This window comes from Lepidochelys kempii, chromosome 10, assembly GCF_965140285.1.
Source record: "Lepidochelys kempii isolate rLepKem1 chromosome 10, rLepKem1.hap1, whole genome shotgun sequence".
NCBI lineage: Eukaryota > Metazoa > Chordata > Testudines > Cheloniidae > Lepidochelys > Lepidochelys kempii.
Window position 1 is genome coordinate 55,312,384 of NC_136389.1, and position 17,766 is coordinate 55,330,149.

General features: G+C 42.8%; 1 protein-coding gene across 9 annotated transcripts in view; it reads right to left on the reverse strand.

Moving 5' to 3' along the window:
* FAN1 (FANCD2 and FANCI associated nuclease 1) overlaps positions 1 to 17,766 on the reverse strand; it is a 43,812-nt gene that overhangs the window by 12,298 nt on the left and 13,748 nt on the right. For all 9 annotated transcript variants that reach the window (XM_073303670.2, XM_073303667.2, XM_073303669.2 and 6 more), the window contains 5 exons: positions 14,486 to 14,681; positions 6,086 to 6,319; positions 5,321 to 5,452; positions 4,024 to 4,132; positions 2,888 to 3,007 (listed from right to left, as the gene is read on the reverse strand). In XM_073303670.2, coding sequence (XP_073159771.1) covers positions 2,888 to 3,007; positions 4,024 to 4,132; positions 5,321 to 5,452; positions 6,086 to 6,319; positions 14,486 to 14,681 — 791 coding nt within the window. The remainder of the gene's footprint in view (positions 1 to 2,887; positions 3,008 to 4,023; positions 4,133 to 5,320; positions 5,453 to 6,085; positions 6,320 to 14,485; positions 14,682 to 17,766) is intronic.

Genomic DNA, 17,766 nt, shown 5'->3' on the forward strand with positions numbered 1-17,766 from the left:
CAAATGTCTGCCGAAAAGTGCTGGAGAGTTCTGTAAGGTCTTATATAATCATTACATCCAAACATGCTATGCCATTCCCAAGCTGTTACATTTCTCTCCCTTGGCCACCTGCCAACTAATCACTTAGAAACCCAAGCACTAGTCTCCATGGACACGGTGTCTCTGAAAGCCTGAATTGTATCAGGCAGCTAGAAACTGGCAAGTTTACCCACTGCACAATTAATTTGCTTTTAGAAACTCACCCCATGGAGGGGCAAGGATGTCAGGCAAAAGCGGACCAAATCCCTCCCCAATGTACTTCCAATACAGGCTCCAGAGTTCCACACAGTAGGGATAAATATGGCCCACCACATGTCCTTTACAATGCCTTATTCCGGATCCTAACTTCTCACTCAATCTGAGACTGATGGGCTGTTTTTTCTCTGCGTGGATTTTGGGCGTAGTTCAGAGTTGTGGCATGGGAACTCAAGGGCTAAGGCACGGGCAATGTTGCCCCTGGAAGAGCTGTTTGTGGGGAGTGATTCTGGGACCCCTAGATCTAAAAGCAGGAATCTCTACTACTTGAGCTAATGGACCAGGTGACTTATGAGGAGAGGCTGAGGGAGCTGGGATTGTTTAGCCTGCAGAAGAGAAGAATGAGGGGGGATTTGATAGCTGCTTTCAACTACCTGAAAGGGGGTTCCAAAGAGGATGGCTCTAGACTGTTCTCAATGGTAGCAGATGACAGAACGAGGAGTAATGGTCTCAAGTTGCAGTGGGGGAGGTTTAGATTGGATATTAGGAAAAACTTTTTCACTAAGAGGGTGGTGAAACACTGGAATGCGTTACCTAGGGAGGTGGTAGAATCTCCTTCCTTAGAGGTTTTTAAGGTCAGGCTTGACAAAGCCCTGGCTGGGATGATTTAACTGGGAATTGGTCCTGCTTCGAGCAAGGGGGTTGGACTAGATGACCTTCTGGGGTCCCTTCCAACCCTGATATTCTATGATGATGATGATGATGATGAAAGTGGTAGCAAAGTCAAACCTCTGTTCGTAGTCTAGCCACTAAGAGGGCACAGAGTGTATGTCTACCCTGCAGCTGGGAGTGTGCCTTCCACCCTTGGGTAGACAGACTGGCACAAGCTCAGCTTTAGTAAGTACACTAAAAATAGCTGTGTGGAGGTTGTGGCATCAGCAGAGGCTCGTAGGCCAACCGTGCTCAGGCCCAAGGGATCAGGTCGGTCCAAGCTCAGGGAGCTAGCCTGAACCTCAGTCAGTGCCACAACAGCTACACTGATATTTTTAGTGCTCTAGCTCAAGCCAAGCTAGCAGGAGTCTGTCTCCCTGGGTTGGGAGACACATACCCAGCTGCTGTATAGTGTAGATATAGCTAAAGAGCCACACTGGCTTCCACTTGCCAAAAGTTCTGCCCCTCACGGAGCAGCAAGTAACAAGGCCAGTTCTCTCTGGGCTTTACTAAATTTAACCCTTTGGTGTGCCATTTTTCAGGTAATAGTAAGTTTACTATCTATTGGTAACACTCTTCTTATACCATTTCTACTAGACGTTCAGAGCACTGAGCCCACTATTCTCTGGGTTGTCTAGTGCAGGCCCTATTGTGGTGCAGCAGACTAGGCAACATACCAGGCCAAACAGTGTTAATTCAGTTTGTGAGATTGCTTCTTTTGGCACCTCAGGACTCTGCCATGCTTCTTCACAGCCCAGGCTCCGTCTACACGTCACTCTGGTATGACGGCACTTATCTCCCACAACCTCTCCAAAAAACCAGAAATCCTCTAGCGAGTGAAAGCACATGGATAAGCGGCCTGGCAGACTTACAGGGAAAGAAAATAAGGCATCCAAGCCTGCCCTGAGGTAAAAGTTACCCCTGCTCCCCATCAGGAACAGTCTATCTAACAGCTCCCACTATATATGCTAAAATAGCTCCTTGCCTGAGGAGGAGCTAAAGAGGCCTCCTTTCCAGCTGCCTCTCCTCAACATGGGGGCAGAGATTTTAACAGGAATACCCCCCTCCTCTGCAAAGGCTCTCCCTGCCTCTCTGTGGAGCAGCCTACCAACCTAGTGCTCCTCCACCCCCCAATGTCGCCAATATAGCCCAGTGATCAGAAGAGAATGGGTTAACACTGACCTGAGCTGCTATAGTTTGCCAAGGGGAGAGAGGGGTGCTTCCTTTTTCAATTGAGTGGATTGCGGATTGTTGTGATAGCGAGGATTAAGAAAGCTGTCCCCTGAAATTGTGGGATACTTCTGGCTGACTCCCAGGACCGGAGTCAAGCGGGGCTGCATCTACAGTGCAAAGCAACAGGATTCGGGCCCTGGGTCACAGCTTAACTCAAGCTCAGACCCACCAACCCTGCAAGGTTCTGAAACCATGGGTTAGCACAATTGCAGTGTAGATGCCAGGGGGATTAAACTTGAGCCCGGGCTTATGCTGTAGTGTGAACATACCCAAAAACAAGTCCTACTGCACAAGAGAAGCCTATCAACTACCCTTGGGAACAGATCCATACAAAGCACTGATGGCAGGTGTAGACTACAAATTTTACATCAGCTCAGCTCCACCAATGCAGCTGTGCCACTGTAATGAATCTGGTGAAGACATCTAAACCGATGGGAGAAAGCTCTCCCAACACCTTAATAACTTCACCTCTGCTCTCCTGCCGACGTGGCATGGTCTACATGGGAGGTTAAGGTATAACTACGCTGCTCAGGGATTTAGATTTTTCACACTGAGGAATGTAGTTATACAGAAGTATGCAGTGTAGACCAAGCCTTAGCCTCTTACAGTGCCTTCCCAGCACTCCTGCTCATATGAAATACAAGCACAGTGTTTTTTAACACCTAGCTAGTACTGTTCTCCAGTGGTAGAGCATGCAGTTAAGGGATACCTGCTCAGTGCGTTTCAAGTGCTGGTGTAAATTCAGAGCCAGTCGATCCCACCATCGTCCTCTGCTGTCTATACAATACACTTCCTGAGACAAAAGATTCTGCAGCTCTTCCACGGCCTCCTACAGCAATGCAAAACTCTTCTATTAGATGACACAGCAAAGCAAGCTGAAGCATCATTATACAATTAAGCCAGTTACATTGCCCATAGCGCTGTAGTAACACAGTACTATTATCCTTCCACGTGTTTTGCCTCCTCCTCACTGGCTAATTTAACTCTCAGCAATTCTCAGCTCGAGTCCTTTTTACCCTTAACATCCCTTTCTATAACAGCTCCTATGAACATAGAGAGAGTCATTTAGACTTACAGGTCAACTGCAAAGAGGAAAATGCTTTTTCCCTATTTTACTTCTTTACGATATACAAAGAAGGTCTGAAAATTGCTTGCTTGTTTTTTGGTTAAAGAGGTTTTCCTGGTGTTTTTCTTTCTATTATAAATTTATGTTCCATGGTAGGGAACTCTTAAGCTGGAGATTCTTAGTCCTCAACTGAAGAGGCAGAGCATTTCAGAGTCAGCTTTCCCTCTCACCCTCAAGAGTATGTCTTTACAAGGGGTTAACAAAATCCAGTGAAAAGGAGGTATCTTTAAACAGTCTAAATAACAACCCCTCAGTGTTAGACTCTTGCCATGTAATAATCCCCAATTGGATCGGCAGCCTTCCACAGAGTCTTCCAGCTATAACAGCGAAGTCAAAACCTAATGCTATGCAAGAAAAAAAAAAGTGGAAAAAAAATGTTGAAAAACCTCTTACAGGCCTTATAGCTCCTAATGCAGGAAGAAAAATGGTACACTGTTTTTTTCTTCATAGGTTACCTTTAGGCAAAGCTGCACAAGATCCTATCATCTCTAAAGCTACACAACAGATAAAAACATCATTGACTATTCAATGTCAAATCCTTCTACAATATTCCTGTGAACTGTATCATTAATGAGGTCTGACACTGTGCAGTTCTAATGTATTAAGACTGCCACCCACGGAAAATGTAGGGATTTTATATCTGAGAGCCAGCTATAGTAATTTCATTACAGAAAGATTAGCAATTAAAAATGAACCACAGTCTTGCACCACTGCTTTACCTCATACATATGAAGTCTCTGCAGTATTTCAACCCCTCGAGAGAGGATCCTTGTATACATCCACCCAACCGTAAAATGTCGCAGATACTCAGGTAAGTCTCTATGGCATCTTAAAAAAAAGAACACATCAGAGATCATTAAAATAGGAATGACTATCCAAATCATTCAGACTCTTTCTTACAAAGCACACAAATAGTCAAGTGCTTATAAAAACAAAACACATGAAATATATTTAAAAATGCAGTAAAAAGAATATTAAGGTTGCAAAGTCTACCACTCCAAAGTTAGCACGTGACAGAATTAAGGTGGCTGGTGCAATGGTTTAATATTAATATTTTGGCAGCCACGTCCTTTGGTTCAACCACCAGTGAAACTAAAGATTCACAGATCATAGGGTCAGTTAAAAGAAAATTTAGTTCCATCATCTTTTTTGTTTGTTTTCTTTTTTTGTTTTTTACTTACAGGTGTTCTCTACCAAGACAGAAGGTCAGCTAGCAGACAAACAGCTGGACAAAAGGTCACTGGCTGAAATAGCTTTTCCTGTCCTAACAAATGTATTTAACTTACAGATATTAGCCATCTTTTTTTGATGGCATATACTATTCAAGGGCATGATCTCACTGAAGGGAAATTTTGCCACTGTCTTCAACAGGAGAAAGATCAAGCCCCCAAATGACCCTCCATGAATATGAGGTTAAGTCAGTTGCCATGAGAGTGAATATGATGGCAACCACAGGGCTATGATTTTCAACGTATCATCAAGCTACCAGACAAATAATTAAAATGGAAACTAATGAAGGACACTTGAACAATACATGTATGTTCAGTTCTCAGATCTTTAGTAATGCTTCCTGAATAACACCCATTTGGAAGTTTCAGCAGATGAATACTGAGTATGTTTTCCCATAACCTCTGGAACATTACTTTGTTCTTTGTGAATTTTAAAAATCTACTGATTGCTGTTTGCCTAGCAGCCATAAAGAGAAACTAAGACAAGTGAAAAATAGATTCTTATTCTCCTTCATTTTGGCATGTAGAATATGGAGCTGTTTCAGTGCTTTATCTTTGTCTACCAATTCACTCTGCACTTTTACAAAAAAGTATCTCCAATTTAAACCATTTAAAAGCTAAACAAATAAACCAGGAAGTTCAAAGCTTTTAAGAATAGTGAAACTGCTGAATTCTACAGGCTTGGGTTAGAAGAATCCAAACCTACTTCAGTAGGAGCTGCATCAAAAATGAGATCATGTATCTGCTAATTGCATGTGAATTTCAGCGTGCATTTCTGCTTTAGTACCTCAAAGAAGGATGATTTTTCAATTCATGCCAGGTTTCTTTTGCACACATATAGAGATATTTAGCTTCTGTCCAGTTCCCATTAGCCATTGCAATGGCTACATCATTTGACAAATGAGCAGCTGTAGCATATCTAACAAACAAAAAAACCCAAACCACAAATACAAAAATAAATATCAGGTACAGAGACAGTTTATAGTTAAAAATAACTCATTTCCTTTATACAATGTTATCTGATTTCCCTCCCACCCTCATCTCCCAAGGCATTAAAAAAAAAAACAACAACAACAAAACCAACCCCCAAGGCCAACTTTATTCCTGGAGTAATCTTCTGAAGTGAATGGACTATACATCAGGGTGCATTAAGTTTAAAATGTTTCTCCAGTATAAAACATTTATATACTGTTCTTCTCATTGTTCTATGAATTTATTCTAACAGCAGGCATTGCAATTTAATGAACAGCATTCATCAGCAGATGACCATGAAGCAATGAGGTAAGCTACTTTGATTCAGAATGTAAGGCCACCAAAATTACAAATTTTGGGAGGCTTCTTAGCAGACTCTATATTAACCAACCACAAATATACTGTTGTGTGTTTTCCTCTGGTCTTCTATATGCCCTATAATTTATGGCAATAGCACCGATAAGTTGACAAGGTATAGCCAATAATAGTGCTTATCTAGAAATAAACACACGGGTGTCATTGCCGCATTTCACATGCTGTCTCCATGAATCAGTTTCCAGATAGCCAAAGTTCCTCCTACCTGATGAGATCTTCTCTGTCCTGGAAGATTGCTGTTTTCCTATTTACTGTGTAACTGGGAAACACCATACGACCCATGTTTACCATAAGCACGGTGGAAAGCTGGCCTTGGCCACCACTAGCTGCTTCCTCATCCTCCATTGAATCAGTCAGTGAGAACAGCAGTAAAACTCGAGAAAATACTGCTCGGGGGCCTTTACAGACTCTGACAGACTTCCCAGAAAGGTCCTTAGCCCTAGAAGCCAAGCAAAATGTTTATCCAGATGTAATTTACTTCCAAACCAATTGTTATACAGCTTGATTTTCCCTACAGTATGAAGGAGCTTGAGAAACTACATAGCATACATGGTCTCTCATGAAAAGCCAGATATATGGACTTAATACATAGGAAATATAACATTTCAGTAAGTGAAGTGGAATAACCTGACAATATATATGCTCTACAAAAAGTAAGATTCTCTATCTGATAATGACTTGCTGTGTAACTTTGGACAAGTCAATAAAAATCAGGTCCTAAAGTGGAACACTCAAAATTGAAGGCACTGAAAATCAGAGGCCATTTTTGAAAATACATCCTTTCATTTCTCTGAGAATTTGCAAGACTTAATGTTAACCAAATGCTTTGAGATTTTCATATGGAAGATTCAGCAGAAGTGCAAAGCATTATTAATTATCATTATTGAACCTACATTCAAATTTATATTTAAACCCTTATTACAGGTTTTCAGTGAAGCTGACAGAAATCTGGACATTCAGCCTCAAATTTAAAATGCAGTCCCCACAATAATGTGCAATTTTTGCTGAAATACTGTAGTGGGGAACTTATGGCCCGCCGACCAAATCCAGCCTGCTGCTTCATTTCATCCGGCCGAAAGCGACCAGCATGTCCCTGCGGCTCCTAGGACCAGGGGCGATCAGGGAAGCTCCATGTGCTGCCCCTGCCCCAGCACCAGCTCTGCAGCTCCCATTGGCCAGGAACAGTGACTAATGGGAGCTGCAGGGGCAGCACCTGCGGGCAGTGCACAGAACCCCCCGGACCCTCCGCCTAGGGGTCAGACACACCAGCTGCTTCCGGGAGCAGTGTGGAGCCAGGGCAGGCAAGGAGTCTGTCTTAGCCCTGCTGCGCCACCAACCAGGAGCAACCTGAGGGTAAGCGCCGCCCAGCCGGAGCCCGCACCCCAAACCTCTTCTCCCAGGTTGGAACCCCCTCCCGCACCCAAACTCCCTCCCAGAGCCCGCACCCAAACCTCCTCCCACACTCCAACCCCCAACCCTTCCTGCACTCCAGGCCCCTTGGCCCCAGCCCAGAGCCCCCTCTCACACCCCAAACTCCTCATCTTCAGCCCCACCCCAGAGCCCTCACCCCTCCTGCATCCCAACCTCCCTCCCCAGCCCTGTGGGTCAATGGTCCCTGATAGAAAAAAGGTTCCCTATCCCTGCTGTAGTGGATAATTCTTCTATCATAGGACCTTGAACAGTATACAATCTTGTATATTCCACATATACAAAGGGCAGTCAAGGATAGAAGTCTGGCCATTATTGTGAATTTCACTGATATTTCTTTTCAGTAGAATGGTACTTCAAGAGTGTCTACAGCTACATTTCTTTTAATACAGTTTACAGATGAAAAATCCAAATAAAAAGAATTTAAACAATTGTCTAAATATATATCTATCTGCTAGACCATCACAGACTTCCCTGTATGTGAGAATGTAAACAATTATGGAAATGGTAATTACTCCATAATCCTAAAGATGCTATTATTTTAAATCCACATCCTGGTCCTGTGGAGAAGTAAAAATCTCATACTGAATAAATGGGTGGTGACAGTCCAATGTTGGGTGAGTAAATTTGTACAGAAATGTACATGCAAGAAAAAGTGCTTTAAGACAGATCAGTGGAACTTTAAGGTAGCAGTTTCATGTACAACTAAAGTAACGTTAGGAGTCTTTTGTAGTAAGCAACATTCTAGTACACATCTGTGCCACAGGCAAAATCCTGAAGCCTTTACATGAGACATGTGAATTTAACAGGACTACTCACCTCCAGGATCAAACCTATCTCATAAACCACCACTTACTTCAATAGTTTTATATCCAGCACCCAAAAAATATTTAGACAAGAAAAGCATACAAAGGACAAAGACACATTATATCACTTAACATGTTAAAGGGGGCATAGGGAGAGAGAGAGAGATGGGAAGAGAAGGAGGGAATTACAAGGGCTATTTTAGAAGTAAGGAAACTCAATGGGAACAACCATCCCCCAGCAATATAGAAGCTTTAGCCTTCTCTCTTAATAATATGAAAATCAAGAAAAAGGAAGGCAAAGACACATGTAAATAATAGTGGAACCTATAATGGAAACAGCAAGATGACGACAAAAATCTAGGGCATTTCCTGTATTTATTTAAAGGTGTCTGTCTCTCAGGATTTAAGACTTCCAGAAAAAGATTCTATAGATTTTCCCAGTAATGAGAGCAAGTCCAGAAGGCACAAATAAACTCGTTGAAAATAAATGTATACACTGATTCTTTTAAAACAGATGCTAACAGATCCTACCCAGCTCACAAGTGTTACTGTAATTGAATTTCTTTTGCTATCAGCCACAATTACACAGTTACACGGGTTTCCACAATTCCTTACTCCTGAGGGTTTCCAAAAATGTAATGCAGTGCAACTCTCAAAAGAGTCTTTCAAGTTCTTATTTTAGTAATTTTATTGTTATATTTTTACTCTCCCCCGCCTTATTCGTAATTACTCTTGCAAGCTTCAAAATAACATTTCTGAACACAGGCTCAGTCCTGCCAATCACAGAAGCAGTTCTATGAAGTTCAATGGCACTGCTCACATACATAAACGTTTGCACTATCAGGGCCTATCTTTGCCCTTTTTTGTTTGGACAGTGTAGATTCCTCCCACCCCACCTCATGTTTTTTGAGACCAAGCTAACACTGAATCTTGTGATATAGTGGTAATACCCACTACAAAGTAGTAACCCCTTCCCAGGGTGCCTTCCTCGTCACTAAGGGCATGGCTATACTGGAAACTTCAGAGCGCTCCCGCGAGAACGCTCCCGCAGCAGAGTTTTGAAGTGCAAGTGTAGTCACATGCGAGCGCTGGGAGAGAGTTCTCCCAGTGCTCCTGGTAATCCACCTTCACGAGGGGATTGGCTCCCAGCACTTGGAGCCTGTCTACACTAGCGCTTGAAAGTGCTCAGACTTGCTGCGCTCAGGGGGGTGATTTTTCACACCCCTGAGCTAGCAAGTTAGAGCACTATAAAATGTAAGTGTAGACAAGCCCTAAGTAATTCTACCTTAGGCAAGGTTGCCTTACAGGATTTTTTTTCTTCCCCAGGTTAGCCCATTACATTTGGCAAAGTCAAGTTTACCAACCTGGCATTGCTAGCTTCATCTTTGTGTCTTCTAACTACATTGCCGAGGATTCACATTCTTACAGTTCTGCTTCATTGATTTTCTTAGGTACCATCAACCATATGTCTTGTCAGATGAGAAATCAGGGCTCTGAAGTAAAACAATTTTCCTCATCTCTGATATTAATTTAATGGCAGAGCTGAGAACAGATTCAAGGTCTCCCAATCACTAGTCCCCTGCTTTTAATCACTAGACCTCGTTAGAGTAAATTAATACATTTGTTAATAACTGTTGCTTAATTTGTGCTTCTCAATTCATTCTGTTCTGTTTCTGATATCATCCACTATTATAACCAAACCGCCTGCAGTAATGCATTAAGCAACATGACTAGCATCTATTACATGATATTCTGTTCTTCCCTCTCTCTTCCTCCTCTCCTAGGGGAAGACTGCATGTTCTAATACACTTTTAATAAAGCTGTGTGTTTTTATTAGTGAAGGTAGTCCAAAAAAGTGGAATGTGAAGACATTTGAGGTGGTTCTCACATCCTGCAGGTGTTCACTCCACAGTTTTGGACCAGGCCCCAAGAAAACTGTGCCTCCTCCAGAGACAAACGATGCCCTTGAGGCAGATAATTTCACTGTACCAGAATAGTGGGGTCGTTGACCCAAGTCCTTATACCAGAGCTTGAGGCAATCTTTGTGGTATCCTGAGCCCACATAATTAAGCACTTTGAAGAGAAGGACTAGGATCTTGAACTCAATGCAACATCACTTGGCCAGTCAATCAGTGTTCAGTGTAGAGAGCAGAAGACAGGTTGATGTACTCTGTTTGTTAGCTCTGGAGAATCACAGTAAAATTACTGGGATAGAACAAAGTACTGTCTATTTTGAGTGGTGTTTTTTTAAGTTCTCATCAACAGTGGTTAATTTAAAAAGATGAAAATGACAGGTAATCGGGATATAGTGAAAAATTCAAATAATATTTGGCAAATTTTAAGACAAAGTGTTGATCTTAAATTACTGTAAAGCTTTAAAAAATATTATTCTATAACTGATATCCACATTAGTTAGGTTAGAAACATTGCAAGATACAGCCTAACCAGACACAGCAGGAGAATGGCAAACTGTGTATTGAGGGCAATGTAATTCTTTATTACATTCCATTATATTGGAACTTAATATAAGGTGTAAAGACATTTCTTTAAAATAAAATAGGACCAGCATACCCAAACCACTGAGAAAAGTTCATTTGATAAAACAAATAATTTTTTTAGCCTCTCTTCGTATTTATTGGATTTCATATTCCTAAATCAAGTAAGCATGCAAATGTCAACCAAGATAAAAGTTCTCTCCTCAAAATGATAATGTAGTTCAAGTATCTAATATCAAAGACTGAAACTGAAATCTCATGGGAGGGAAATATTTTCAAACGGCAGTATTTTAAAACTGGGTTACACTTGACAAACAACTACATCTCCTGAAGACAAAGCTATTTTATTAGCAAAATCAGTCGCAGTTGCCAATGTTTTAACTGACATGAAATGCCATACCTCGGGTTGTAGCACTTTCATCTATTCTCCAGGCTAAATGAAGTGGAATGTTGCCTGAGTCAAAAGCTAGCTATTGTTTGCTACCATTAAAATATATTTAACAGGAGTGGGGACAGAAAATGTCATATTGTAAAGTGCTAACTATGATTGAATCTGCTTCTAAATAGCTAACACGTGCGCACCTGCTCCTCCCCTCCCCCCCCCCCCCCAAGTACCACAACACCACCACAAAACCTTCCTGGTTGTGAAACTTTGTATGATATTAGCTAACTTGAGTCAGCTTTGTGTTTCTTCTCCTCCCCACTCCAAAGAGGGGGCAAGAAAACATTTTGCTTCAGATAATAATCCTCTTTCCATAACTAGGCAATTCCAAATCTCCTCTTCAGCACTGTGACTGACTCTCAGTGCCAACTGGTAAGGGAATTACAAGAATATTCTTATCCCTCCATGTACCTTCTGGTTCACCAAAGATTATAATGTGAGGTCTTAAATGAAAGTCAGGGTCACGCTGGTCATTAATATTGCTGTGAAATATTTGTACAGATACTATGTAAGGACTTATATACGTAAACACTGAAAACATGTTCCAAAGTCTGTATCAAGGCACAGTTGACAAACAGGTTTCTGTCAGACAAGAGATGTTGATTCACCCATCTCTCAGTTGGCATGTAAATTAAGGATTGTAAACCAGCACAATGGAAGCTTCATTTACATACAAAGTCAACAGGGAGCTGTGAAATTCACAGGGAAGAAGCGGGACTCAGGAAAAAACAACTGACAGGGGGTAGGGTGGGGGTTACTGTGCCTGAAGACAGACAGTGAATTTGGGGGATATAAGTAGAAGGCAATGAGACACCTCAAAATCCTGCACTTAGGAAGTAAATGAACAGCATGTTTACATTCATGAAAACGGGATCTCAACTAGGCTTGGCTGAAACACTACAAAAGATAAGTAAGATAACTTCTTTAGACAGAAGATTATCCTGTTTAGTCTCTAGAAATTGTGCTATGATTTTCTTTTATATGTAACCAACCCTTTTGTTTCCATTATCTGTACTCACTTTCTTTTGAATCTCAAATCTTTGAGAAGCTTATCATTATTTTCACTATAAATATATTTCAGTGCTCTGGTATTAATCAAGCTGATCCTGAGTTGAATCATTCAACCTGGTGTGTATATTGTTTCTCTGGGGACAGCAGACTTTGCATTTCTGTGAATGTTCCGTGGTTAAGGGCAGGATACTACAGGAGAACTCTTCAAAGAGGTTTGGGGACTTGGATGCACCTATTGTTAACCTGCAAGGAAAAGTAAGGCCTGGCATAGCCCAGAGGAGATTAACAGGCTGATGGCATCAGGGAGCTGAAACCTAGTTAAACAGCATGAAGTCACCCTCTCACTGAAGGCAGGGCGTACCAAGGTGACTCACAGTCCTGGGCACCCCAAGAACCATCACAAATACCATGGGCTGTTTAGGTAACGTGAAAGGAACTTTATTGGTGGGATGGACAAAATTGCTCTATTTTGATGTGAACATCTGTCCAAAGCACAAAACTACACAAAATTTGAAACAGACTTCTGCCTCTGCCAGAAGAGCAAGGATTTCTGGGAACAGGACTGAAGAATGTCATTAGCATGGGAAATCTTACACAGTGACATTCCACAGTATACTCTCCTCCATGTCTCTACTGACCATCTGCACCTTGTGTAGTAGAAAAGGTAGAAATAGGACCAGACCAAAACCTTAAAACTGAACCTAACCCCTGAAAGGTTGGATAAAGGGAGCCAAATCAGAGCTGCTACTCCTATCCCAAAGATATTGCTCCCAAAAATGATCCAAACTCAGGGAAAGGAGAGACATGGAGGTGGGGACAAGGGGGAAGACAACAAAAGAAAGGGACACGATGATGGATGACTAGTGACAGAGGAGAACAGAGTTTCAGAGTAGGTGGACTGAGTAACAATCGGCGGGAGTAAGCAGACGGTCTTCCGTCATCTTCTTTCTTAAGACTGCGAAAAAAGGTACTACTGCCCCAAGCCACAAGGCCCGTCATCTTAAGGAACGTGGTTACTACTCGCCACCCACCCACCCCCACTCTAGCCAGGCCAGCAAACGAAAACAGGTGACTCTGGTCTGATCATTTATAGGCAGGGACCAGGAAAAGATGCTCCCGCAGACTCAGGACTTGTTGATTTTGTGCATCTACCTGTATTCTGCAATATGTTTTGCTTCATGAGTCTAACCATATTTTAGACAACTTGAGGGGCTCTTTTGCTGCTTGCTCCAATACATATTTGGGGCAATGCTAGCAGATGGCTAACAACATACTCTTATAACCGACCAAACTGTATTTGCCTTACACAAGGAATCTCACAGATGCAGTTCCAGCAGTAAGAGGAGAAGGATTAGGCCCAGTAAACACATTCAGATTTGTAAAAAGAAAAGGAGTACTTGTGGCACCTTAGAGACTAACCAATTTATTTGAGCATGAGCTTTCGTGAGCTACAGCTCACTTCATCGGATGCATACTGTGGAAACTGCAGAAGACATTATATACACAGAGACCATGAAACAATACCTCCTCCCACCCCACTCTCCTGCTGGTAATAGCTTATCTAAAGTGATCATCAAGTTGGGCCATTTCCAGCACAAATCCAGGTTTTCTCACCCTCCGCCCCCCCGCACCCCCCAAACTCACTCTCCTGCTGGTAATAGCCCATCCAAAGTAACCACTCTCTTTAAAATGTGTATGATAATCAAGGTGGGCCATTTCCAGCTAAAATCCAGGTTTTCTCACCCCCCCCCTCCAAAAACCACACACACAAACTCACTCTCCTACTGGTAATAGCTCATCCAAAGCGACCACTCTCTCTACAATGTGCATGATAATCAAGGTGGGCCTTCTCACCCCCCCCCCCCGCCACACACAAACTCACTCTCCTGCTGGCAATAGCTCAGATTTATGCTGCTGAACCATAGTTTGCAGAAGCTTTATTTTATTACTCTCAAGTAGTCCCACAACATAGCAAGAATTATTTACAAAGGGAAAACAAATTCAGCTAAAATAATGTCATAAGTGACCTGGGGAAACTTGGAAATACTCCATACTACTATAGGCTATGGTTTTGTCCTTTGAAATGCAAAAATCAAGCGACTGAGGTTTTGCCAAAACTAAAGCACAGCCATCCAAGCCCAAGTCTAAAGAGAAGAAAAAGGTTGACGCACTAAAGACCCTTCTCTGTTTGCCCTTTTAATTTTGTATTTGACCCATGTTATAGCACTGTTACTAAAATTATGACTAAAACCTTAATGCTTTTCAGATGTTACCTACTACACTTCTTTATGCTTTAATTCACAATGCATATACAATGTTTTTCATTTCCAAAATGCATCTAAAACTCATGGTCTTCTCAATAATAATTTATATTCATCTGCAGAATTAACTATTGGATTTTACATAAAAAGCCCAAATGGTACCTTTTCAAAATCACTGCCCCAATACCAGCCTGATTCTTGCTGAAGATCGAACGTTGTTTTGCCAGTCTGAGAAAGTCCTCCACCAGTTGCTGTTTCTGACCATTTGGGTTTTTCAGGTGAAACGTCTTTGCTAATGTTTTTAGCTCAGGAGCAGAAAGCAAGTCCAGCCCCTCAGAAAGGTCTTGTAATTCAGATTCTGCAGATACACAGAAAAATACTTATTTAATATTTTGAATGCATATGATACTTTAAAGTACAGAGAGTTTCTGGATAGTAGAAAGTCCTACCTACATATGAAATAGCTATGGACTAGTAATTTAAACTGACTTTCCAAATATAGTTTGAAATTTCTTTAATTTATTATGAAGATTAATAATTAATAATTAACAAAAGTGTAATGATCAGGAAAATTCCATGGCAATTTCAAAACAAAACATGAGTGTACAGAAATCTGGTTCAGTTAAATCTGAATCAAACTGACGGTACAGGCAAATAAATTACTTTTTATCTTCTTGTCCTAACAACTGAAATCTAGCCTGCTCCGTCCAAAAAAACCCTCACCCTCTTCAACTGATTTGCACTACTAACTTCTATTATTAACTTAATGGAGCAGGCTGCCAATCTGCCTGAATTGCTCAACCAATAGTCCTCAACCTGACTCCCTTAATTGGCCACCCCAAGACACAGCCCTGGTCTACACTACAGGGTTAGGTCGAATTTAGCCGCGTTAGGTCGATTTTAAAATGAATATGTCTACACAACCAACCCCATTCCGTCGACCTAAAGGGCTCTTAAAATCTATTTCTGTACTCCTCCCCGACAAGGGGAGTAGCACTAAAATCGACCTTGCTGGATCGAATTTGGAGTAGCGCAGATGTAATTTGACGGTATTCGCCTCCAGGAGCTATCTCAGAGTGCTCCAATGTGCTCTGGGCAGCACTTTGAACTCTGATGCACTAGGTACACAGGAAAAGCCCTGGGAAATTATGAATTTCATTTCCTGTTTGGTCAGTGTGGCGAGCTCAGCAGCATAGGTTACCAGGCAGTCCCCCCAGAATCGCAAACGAGCTCGGGCATGGACAGAAAGGGAGACACTGGATCTGACTGTTGTATGGGGAGAAGAATCTGTGCAGGCCAAACTCCAATCAAAAAGAAGAAATGCTAATATATTATGCCAAAAATCGCACAGGGCATGGTCGAGAGACGCTACAACAGAGCCAAACAGCAGTGCCGCATGAAAGTTAAGGAGCTCTGGCAAGCCTGCCAAAAGACAAAGGAGGCAAAAGGTCACTCCAGGTCAGAGCCCCTTACATGCCGCTTCTATGATCAGCTGCATGGCATTCTGGGGGGACCCTACCACTACCCCACCACTGTCCGTGGACACCTGAAAGTGGGGAGTCTCACGCAACAGGGAGAAAGATTTTGTGGAGGAGGAGGAGAATGTGCAGCAGGCAAGCAGTGAATCCATTCCCCCCGGCAGCCAGGACCTTTTCATCACCCTGGAGCCAATACCCTCCCAAGGTGGTATCCCTGACCCTGAAGCCGCAGAAGGCAGCTCTGGTAAGTGCACATTTTTAACTACAGTACAGAGTTTAAAAGCCATAGTGTTTAATGTTTGATTTGCTCTGAAGAATTGGGATGCATTCACGGCCAGTACAGCTACTGGAATAGTCTGTTAACATGTCTGGGGATGGAGCGGGAATCCTCCACGGACATCTCCATGAAGCTCTCCTGGAGGTACTCTGAAAGCCTTTGCAGAAGGTTTCTGGGGAGGGTTGTCTTATTTTGTCCTCCACGGTAGGACACTTTACCATACCAAGCCAATAGCAAGTAGTCTGGAATCATTGCAGCACAAAGCATGGCAGCGAATGGTCCTGGGTTTTGGTCGCATTCAAGCAACATTTGGTCTTTATCTTTCTGTGTTAGCCTCAGGAGAGTGATATCATTCATGGCCACCTGGTTGAAATAGGGGAATTTTTGTAAGGGAACAGTAAACGGACTCCGTTCATGTTGGGTCGTTTGCGCTTGGCTAAAAAGGATCATCCCAGAGAACAGCCAAGCAGTGGGGGGAGGGTTGAAGGGATCATCCCAGAGAATAGCCACGCGATGGGGTGGGGGGAGGTGTATCCTGCACATCCACCCGAAAACCGCAGCCCCTCCTTTTAAATGTGAAACCCATCCGGCATTGCTTGCTATGGGAAAGGATGGCGCTGCAGTTTGAAACCATTCCCACATTATGAAGGCGTAAGAAGCCAACCCCGTGTACCAAAAGGCTTACCATGGCTGCCTAGAAACCGAGTTCTGTTGCCCAGCCAATATAAAAGGCAAAATGTGACCCCGTACCTAAAGCACATGAGCTGTCTGCTGTGAATTGCTTGATTCACTGTGAAAGAGTCTTCCTTTTGTTCTTAGAAACGTATCTTAATTTTACTCTCCCTTTTTATCTCCCCCCAGGTGCAAATGTTTCTATGCTCCCCATATCATCTTCGTCCCTGAGGTTATCGCAGATTAGAAGGCGAAAAAGACTGCACTTGCAATGACATGTTTTCCAAGCTCATGCAGTCCTCCCACACTGATAGGGCACAGCTTAATGCATGGAGGCATTCAGTGGCAGAGGCCAGGAAAGCATCAAGTTAGCGCGAAGAGCAGGGGCAGAAGGCGATGCTGAGGCTAATGGGGGAGCAAACGGACATGATGAAGCGTCTGTTGGAGCTGCAGGAAAGCCAACAAAAGCACAGACCCCTGCTGCATCCATTGTATAACGACCTGCCCTCCTCCCCAAGTTCCATATCCTCCTCACCCAGACGCCCAAGAACATGAGGGGGTGGGGGGGGGAAGGCTCCGGTAACCCAGCCTCTCCACTCCAGCGGATGGCCCAAGCAACAGAAGGCTGCCAAACAGTTTTGATTTGTAGTGTGGCTACAATAAGCAATGTGGCCTTGTCCTTCCCTCCTCCCACACCCTACCCCACTCAGGCTACCTTGTCAGTTATCTCACTTTTTTTTTTAATAAAGAAAGAATGCATGGTTTCAAAACAATAGTTACTTTATTTTCTTTGCCAGCTGTGATTGAAGGGGGGAGGGTGGCTGGCTTACAAGGAATTAAAATCAACAAAGGGGGTGGGTTTGGAGCAAGGAGAAACACACACAACTGTAGCACTGTAGCCTGGCCAGTCATGAAACTGGTTTTCAAAGCCTCTCTGATGCACACCGTGCCTACCTGTGCTCTTCTAATCGCCCTGCTGCCTGGCTGCTCAAAATTGGACGCCAGGCGATTTGCCT